This window comes from Colobus angolensis, unplaced genomic scaffold, assembly GCF_000951035.1.
Source record: "Colobus angolensis palliatus isolate OR3802 unplaced genomic scaffold, Cang.pa_1.0 Scaffold49, whole genome shotgun sequence".
Lineage (NCBI taxonomy): Eukaryota > Metazoa > Chordata > Mammalia > Primates > Cercopithecidae > Colobus > Colobus angolensis.
The window spans coordinates 4,354,225-4,363,297 of NW_012118376.1; the positions used below are offsets into that span (position 1 = coordinate 4,354,225).

At 37.8% G+C, this 9,073-nt stretch overlaps 1 protein-coding gene across 1 annotated transcript in view; it reads right to left on the reverse strand.

The window, feature by feature from the left end:
- The window catches only part of POLK (polymerase (DNA directed) kappa), a 90,172-nt gene that overhangs the window by 55,933 nt on the left and 25,166 nt on the right, over positions 1-9,073 (reverse strand). Inside the window, exon 2 of the mRNA XM_011959237.1 lies at positions 4,638-4,782. Within this exon, the coding sequence (XP_011814627.1) occupies positions 4,638-4,769 (132 nt within the window). The 5' untranslated portion in view covers positions 4,770-4,782. The remainder of the gene's footprint in view (positions 1-4,637; positions 4,783-9,073) is intronic.

Genomic DNA, 9,073 nt, shown 5'->3' on the forward strand with positions numbered 1-9,073 from the left:
CTTTCTTTCCTTCTTTCCTTCCTTCTTTCTTTCTTTCTCTTTCTTTCTTTCTTTTCTTTTCTTTTCTTTTCTTTCTCTCTCTCTCTTTCTCTCTTTCTTTCTTGAGATGGTAGGTCTCATTATGTTGCCCAGGCTGGTCTCAAACTCCTGATCCTCCCACCTCAGCCTTCCAAAGTGTTAGGATTACAGGCGTGAGCCACCACACCTGACCTTTTTATTTTTATTGCTGTCTTTTGAAGCGTAAACATTTTAAATTTTGATGAGGACCAATTCATCAACTTTCTTTTATTGACTGTCCTTTTAGTATCACATCTAAATTTCTGCCTAACTGAAGGTCTCAGAGGCTTTCTCAAATTTTCTCCTAAAACTTGTATTGTTTTGGCTCTTTAAGTCTATTTTGAGTTAATTTTGTGTATGGTATAAGGGTTTTGTTTTGTTTTTAATGACAGGGTCTCACTATGTTGCCCAGGCTGGTCTCAAACTCCTGGGCTCAAGTGATCCTCCTATCTCGGACTACCAAAGTGCTGGGATTACAGGTGTGAGTCACTGCACCTGGCCTTTTTATTTATCTTTATTGTCTCACTGCACTGGTTAGAACTGTTAGGACTATGTTGAGTTGAAAAGGTGAGAGTGGACATTCTTGCCTTGTTCCTAATTTTAGGGAGAAAGTGTTCAGTCTTCCATCATAAAGTATGTTCACTGTAGGTTTTTTTTTAATAGATGTCCTTTAGCAGATTGAGGAAGTACCCTTCTATTTCAAGTTTGTTAAGAGCTTTTAGCATGAATAGTGGTGGAATTTTATCAAATATGCTTTTTCTGAGTCTACTAAGATGATTGTGCGGTTTTGTGCCCTTTATTTTAGTATGATGTATTACATTAATTGATTTTCAGATCTTTTTTTTTTCCTTTTTCTGAGAAGGAGTCTTGCTCTGTTGCCCAGGCTGGAGTACAGTGGCATGATCTTGGCTCACTGCAACTTCCACCTCTCGGATTCAAGCAATTCTTCTGTCTCAGCTTCCCGAGTAGCTGGGACTACAGGCATACGCCACCATGCCTGGCTTAGTTTTGTATTTTTAGTAGAGACGGGGTTTCACCATATTGGTCACGCTGGTCTTGAACTCCTGACCTCAGGTGATCCACCTGCCTCAGCCTCCCAAAGTGCTGGGGTCATAGGCATGAGCTTGGCTGATTTTTAGATCTTAAACCAACCTTGCTTTCCTAAGATAAATGCCATTTGGTTATGGTGCATAATCTTTTTGATATATTGTTTAAATCAGTCCTCTAATATTTTGTTGAGGACTTTTGCATTCATAATGATGTATAACCTTGTGTTTGGCTTTGGTTATCAGGGTGATACTGGCCTCATAGGAGTTGGGAAGTGTTCCATCCTTCTCTATTGTCTAGAAGAGCTTGTGGAATATTGGTATCATTTCGTCTTTAAATATTTGATAAAATTCACCAGAGAAGCCAGATGGCCTGGTCTTTTTTCTTTGATGGGGAGATTTTTAATTACTAATTTATTTCCTTATTATATAGATCTATTTAGATTCTCTGTATCTTCTTGAGTCCATTTTGAAAAATTGTAAACTTCTAGAAATGCCTCCAATTTATTGGAATTTGTTTTAAAATACTCTACTCCTCCCTCCAAAAATCAGCAGGGGAAGGGTAAGATAGATAAAACTATATTTGCAAAAATGTTGGTAATTGTTGATGCTGGGTGATGATTATATGGGGATTTACTTTACTATTCTCTGTAATTTTCTATATATTTTAAATTTTCTGATAAGAGTTTTAAAAAAGTGGGCCGGGCGCGGTGGCTCAAGCCTGTAATCCCAGCACTTTGGGAGGCTGAGACGGGCGGATCACGAGGTCAGGAGATCAAGACCATCCTGGCTAACACGGTGAAACCCCATCTCTACTAAAAAATACAAAAAAACTAGCCGGGCGAGGTGACGGGTGCCTGTAGTCCCAGCTACTCAGGAGGCTGAGGCAGGAGAATAGCGTGAACCTGGGAGACGGGGGTTGCAGTGAGCTGAGATTGCGTCACTGCACTCCAGCCTGGGCGACAGAGCGAGACACTGTCTCAAAAATAAATAAATAAATAAAATAAAAAAGAATTTTAAAAAAGTAAATTGTATTGCTATGGAATAGTAACAATTAGAAAATTCCAATTTAATCAAGATACCATTTATGATAAACTCACCTCATATACTAGAGGAATATATATTATTCTATGTATTTTTATATACCAATCATGTGATATGTGCCAATTATATACGTACCTATATATTTTTGATATATATCACATAAAATTTATATGAAAGCAAAGCTTCAAGAATACTCAAGATATTCTTGAAAAAGAACAAAGTGTAAAAAAAAAGAAATTGTGCTAGCAGATATCCAGGCCTATTATAAAGCATGATAACAAAAAACATGCTGTACACATGCAAACATAGGCAAATGATCCAGTGGAACAGAAGAGAAAGCACAGCAGATCAGCAGGAAAAGGATGGACTATTTAATAAATTGTACTGCAATGCAGAGAATAGAGAGGGAGGATCAGATAGGGACATCTAGGGTAACCTACATATTCTATTTCTTAACCTAAAAACTAGATTCATAGGTTTTATTCTTTTCCTTCTTTTTGAACATTTTTACGATGAAAATATCAAAAAAGTCTCAAAGGCAGAAAAAACATGAATACAATAAACACGTATAAAACTATCACTCAGATTTAACAGCTGTTAACATTTTACTGTATATGCTTCATTACAAGTGAAACATTTTAAATTATAAATATCAAGATACTTAGCCATTCCACAGAGGATTTCGGTATGCATTTAAAAATAAGGCCATTTTCCCACCTCATCACAGTAGCATTTTCATAGCTAACAAAATTAATGATAATTCCTTAACTTTTTATCTTGGAATTTTCAAAACTGCAAAACCTGAGAAAATAGTACAATGAACACCTATATATCCGTACCTAGATTCATCAATTAATATCCTGCTACATTTGATTTCTTCCTCAACTTCCATGTATGTATGTGTACATACACACACACCCCTTCCCCTCCTTTTGGCTATACCATTTTAAAGTAAGTTGCTGTGGACATCACCATGCATTTCCTAAGAATAAGGATATTCTCTTAAAGTTTACATCTTTCTACATGTATATTAATACATGTATTGTGTTTATTAATGTACATAACATACATAATACAACATACTAATACACATTATATATTATGTATATATTATTAATGTATATTAATATTGATATACATTGATAATACACATAACACATTAATACATATATATTCTATATAATATATAAATGAAACAAAGAAGTGGTAAAAAAATTAAAGAATTCTTTTATGACCTTAAAGAAAGCCCTATGTAGTTGACATTCAACTACATAAAATGGAGCAAACAAAAAATTTCTGAACAGGAGAAACTACCATAAGCAAAGTCAAAAGATAACTAATTATTGAATGTGCATATGTATGTAGAATATATAATCAGAGTTCATAAAAAATGAAATACAAGTAATTTTTAAAATATCAAAAGAGTGCCAGGCATAGTAGCTCATGCCTATAATCCCAGCACTTTGGGAGGCTAAGATAGAGGGATTGCTTGAGGCCAGGAGTTCAAGACTAGCCTAGGCAACATAGTGTGACCTCATCTCAACAAAAAATAAAAAGTTAGCCAGGCTTAGTGGCATGTGCCTATTGTCCTAGCTCTTCAAAGGCTGAGGTGAGAGGACCACTTGAGTCCACGAGGGTGAGGCTGTAATGAGCTATTATTGTGCTACTGGACTCCAGCCTGGGTGACAGAGTGAGACGCTGTCTCAAAGAAAGAAAAGATATGCAACTAATTTTTCATAAAAGGAATACAAATTAATGCTATACTATATTACCCCAGATTGACAAATACAAATGTTTAGTAATACACTGTGTTGGCACAGTTTCAGTATGGTAATACACACATATTTGTGGTGGAAGTGTGAATTGACAGAAACACCATGGAGGGTAATTTGGCAATTCATAAAAATCACACATGCATATATTCTTTTGTGCTATGTGTAGTTGGTGAAACAATTCCACTTGTAGGAATCTCTTCTACAGTTATACTTGCACATGCAGAAAGTTATAAAATACAAGGTTATTCCCTACTTTACTAATAATGTTTGTAAAAATAAAAGACTACAAATGACATATATTTATCTATAAACTTTTTGGCTGGTTCAATAAATTACATTATATCCACACACACAGGCATACAAAGAATGAAGATCTTTAATTACCTATACAGAAAGAGCTCCAAGTTATATTAACTAAAAAAAAAATCCAAATACCAAAACAATTTCTCCCATTGGGGTTAAACAAAAGAAAGGTGAATAGGAACATGTACATTATTTTGGTTTTATATGCCTATTATATGCATGTGAAATAGAAACCTGGATGGTAGGAGCAACAGAATAGAAGGGAGATTATTCCATACCCTTTTGTAGTTTAAAAATAATATATATTGAAATATTGAAATATTAAATAAAAATGACATTCAAATGATTTTCTTTGAAACAGAAAGTTAAAAGGTCATTAAATTACACATATCAAAAGAAACAAGAAACATACCTTTGTGGCTTCCATTATAATTTTGTTAATTTTCTCTTTATCTAATCCTTCCATTCCTGCTTTATTATCATTAAGTCCCATCCTAAGCAGAAGATCATCTTTGTAACTGTCACACTTCTTTGTGCTATCCATGGTATAAACTTATCTGAAAAAGCATAAAGATAAACACTGCTTTTAAAACCATCTGTGGCCAGGTGTGGTGGCTCATGCCTGTAATCCAACCACTTTGGGAGGCTGAGGCGGGCAGACTGGCTGAGCTCAGGAGTTCGAGACCAGCCTGGGTAATATGGTGGAACCCTGTCTCTACTAAAATACAAACAAAATTAGCCAGGTGTGACGGCGTGCACCTGTACTCCCAGCTACTAGGGAGGCTGAGGCAGAAGAATTGCTTAAACCCAGGAGGCAGAGGTTGCAGTGAGCCGAGATTGCGCTACTGCACTCCAGCCTGGGCAACAGAGCGAGACTCTTGTCTCCAAAAAACAAACAAAAAACAGAAAAAGACTCCAAAAAACATGTGGGGGGTAGGGGGACAGGAGCACCACATACATCCATTATGCATCAATAAAAAAGTTTTAAAAATGTTAAATGGTATAGAAATCAGCAAAACAAAATTTTTAAATGACAGTTAAGAATTTTTAGCTACTAAAAATTATTACTCAGACTTTAAAAATTACAGTTGACTCTTAGACAACACAGGTTTGAACTGAGAAGATCCACTTATATTTGAATTTCTTCCGCCTCTGCCACCCTTAAGACAGAAAGACCAACTCCATTGCTTTCTCTTCCTTAGTTTATTCAACATGAAGACAATGAGGATGAAGATCTTTATGATCTACTTCCACTTAATGAATAATAAATGTATTCTGTCTCATTTATGATTTTCTTGATAACATTTTCCTTTCTCTGGCTTTCTTTATTGTAAAAATAGAGTACAGAACAAATATAACATACAAAATACATATTGATCAACTGCATACCTTATTAGTAAGGCTTCCAGTTAACAACAGGCTATTAGTAGTTACGTTCTTCAGGAGTCAAAAATTATATGTGAATTTCTGATTGTGCGTGGGCAGGGTCCCTAGCCCCTGTGGTATTCAAGGGTCATCTGTATTATCACAACATTATGATATTTTTGGAGAGAAGAAAGGAATTAGCATTTTCTGCATGCTCCATTCTAGCTACTATGCTTAGGGCACTATATGCGAGGGTCATAACAGCCCTGAAAGATAGGTACTATTCTCCATACAAAAAGATAACAAACCAGAGTCTTAGAACATGTCTATTGAGAAATTTGCTAACAAGTGGCAAACATGTGTTGGAACCCAGGCATGAGTAGAAAACTTATGCTTCTACCCAGATTAAAACATGGTATAGAAATACAAAATAATACTTCCTCTACTATACATGTTAAGTTCAACTGCATTTATTATCTACTATATGCAGATCTCCTTCTTAAGGCAATGAAAAAATACAGAAAAAAAAAAAAACCTAGAAAGTTAAGTCACCTCTAAGGTTAAGAAAAATCCTTTCAAATAATAAATCTTTAATATCTTTATATACTTTATAGTTTACCTTCACATACCTTAGCTTTCAAAGATATTTACAACCATGCAAAACAGATCTGGTTATTTTCATATTAGGGAGAAAAAAATGAGAACTTCAGCAAGATTGAATGAATTGCCATCATAACTGTTAGTAAGTGGAAGAATTGGGAGTTGAACGCAAGCCTTCTTACTTCAACTCTGATGCACTCCATGATATTACAGTTGCCTCCGATTTGGGGATCATGTATACTATAAATAAGTGGCCAGGTGAACAGTTGTCATGAATCTAAAATAAATTATAATTGTGACTTATTTGCATGATTTAGAGAGGGCGCCAATTTACTCTACTCTGCCTTGAGGATCTTCCCTTAACAATGTTGCTTCTTTTTTTGGCACCGGCAAAGAATAAAAAGAATTTTGGAAGGGACTCTGAATACTGTGACTATTAGTGGTAGTTCCACTAGGAAAAAAAGTATACATCATGGTAGTTCTCAAACTTTGCTGCACATTAGGCCCACCTGGAGAGCTGTGACGTCAATGATCCTCCCATACCAAATAAATCAGAAGGTCTGGGAGTAGCAGCCAGACAGGAGTATTTTAAAGAGATGCCCAGGTAATTTCAATGTGTCCCAAAGTATAGGAACCACTGGTACAGATGTTGTTTCGTAGTGCCCAGGGGAATATAGGTTGGTTTTTTGTTATCATTTGAATTTTTTCCCTTCAACTATCACACTGAGCTGATATTACTCTACATTTTGCCTTATGCTTCATTAATCCAATTACTTGTCAGTTTCTAGTAAAGCAGGTGAATGTAATTCAGTCACAATTTCACCATACCTTCACTACTAGAGAGTGAAATGGCTAAATGCAAACATCCTACATTTAAGCTGTCTTGCCCATATATTTCTGGGTTTGTCATTATTGTTATTCACATTCACTCATTCATTCATTCATTCATTTATTCATTCACAGATGAAGTCTCACTCTATCACCCAGGCTGGAGTGCAGTGGTGTGATCTCAGCTCACTGCAACCTCCGCCTCCTGGGTTCAAGTGTTTCTCCTGCCTCAGCCTCCCAAGAAGCTTGAACTACAGGCACACACCACCACGCCTGGTTAATTTTTGTATTTTTAGTAAAGATGGGGTTTTGTCATGTTAGCCAGGCTGGTCTTGAACTACTCAAGTGATCCGTCTGCCCCAGTCTCCCAAAGAGCTGGGATTACCGGTCTGAGCCACTGCACCTGGCTGTTGTTGTTTTTTAGAGACAGGGGTGGGTTGTCCAGGCTGGACTTGAATTCCTGGGCTCAAAAGATCCTCTCACATCAGCCTCCCAAATAGCTGAGACTGAAGGCACATGCCACAACTCCTGGCTGCCTTGCCCTTTAAATGATGAAATGTATAAATGGAAAAGAAATATTATTGAATGCCTACTCTTTACATATGATATATTAATTGCTTAGCCAAAAAACTCTTGAGGAGAGACCGGGTGCAGCACCTCACGACTGTAATCTTAGCACTTTGTGAGGCCAAGGCAGGAGGACTGGTTAAGCCCAGGAGTTCAACACCAGCCCTGGTAACACAGTGAGACTCCATGTCTACAAAAATAAAAGTAAAAAATTAGCCAGGTGTAGTGAGTGATGTGCACCTGTAGTCTAAGCTCCTTGGAAGGCTGAGTTTGGAGTTTCACTTGAGTGTGGGAGGTCAAGGCTACAGTAAGCCATGGTCATGCCACTGCACTTCAGCCTGGGCAACAGAGCAGGAAACTGCCTCAAAAAAACCAAACCAAACAAACAAAAACTCAAGAGTTGGTTTTGGTGCTTGAGTCAAAAGAACTGGGCTATGGGCAATCCTGGGACAAGGCAAAATTGTGAGATAGGTAGAGTTAGTTTTTTGCTACCTTCCTGCTTATTGATATCTAATTACCATGAAACTTTTGTCCAGTTTCATAGGCAATTGTTGACTATCATCCACATGCCAATGACTTACAGGTTTATAGCACCAGTCCAAATACCTGTTTGACATTTCAAGTTTAACATGTCCAAAAGTAATCTTTTCATCTGCCTCCATCCCCTCCAACCAGCTCCATTTACAGCCTTCCTGGTATCCACTGAGGGCAACTCTAATCTATTCCAGTTGCTCATGTAAATAACCCAGGACTCATCCTTGACCACTCTCCTTCTCATACACCCACATCCAAACTATCAGGAAATCCTGTGAGCTCTGCTTTCAAAATCACCCTGAATTTATTCAGGTTACTAGTTAAAAATATAAGGCACAGCTGGGAGCAGTGACTCATGCCTATAATCCCAGCACTTTGGGAGGCCGAGGTGGGTGGATCCCCTGAAGTCAGGAGTTCGAGACCAGCCTGGCCAACATGGTGAAACCCTCTCTACTAAAAATACAAAATTAGCTGGGTATGGAGGCACATGCCTGTAGTCCCATCTACTCAGGAGGCTGAGACAGTAGAATCGCTTGAACCCGGGAGACAGAGGCTTCCGTGGGCTGAGACTACACCACTGCACTCCAGCCTGGGCCAGACAGAGCAAGACTCCATTTCAAAAATAAATAAATAAATAAGTAATAAATAAATAAGGTCAGGCGCGGTGGCTCACGCCTGTAATCCCAGCACTTTAGGAGGCCGAGGTGGGTGGATCACCTGAGGTCAGGAGTTTAAGACCAGCCTGGCCAACATAGAGAAACCCCACGTCTACTAAAAATACAAACATTAGCTGGGTGTGGTGGTGCACACCTGTAGTCCCAGCTACTAGGTAGGCTGAGGCAGGAGAATCCCTGGAGCCTGGGAGGCAGAAGTTGCAGTAAACTGAGATTGTGCCACTGTACTCCAGCCTGGGCCACAGAGTGAGACTCTCTCTCTCTCAAAAAAAAAAAAAAA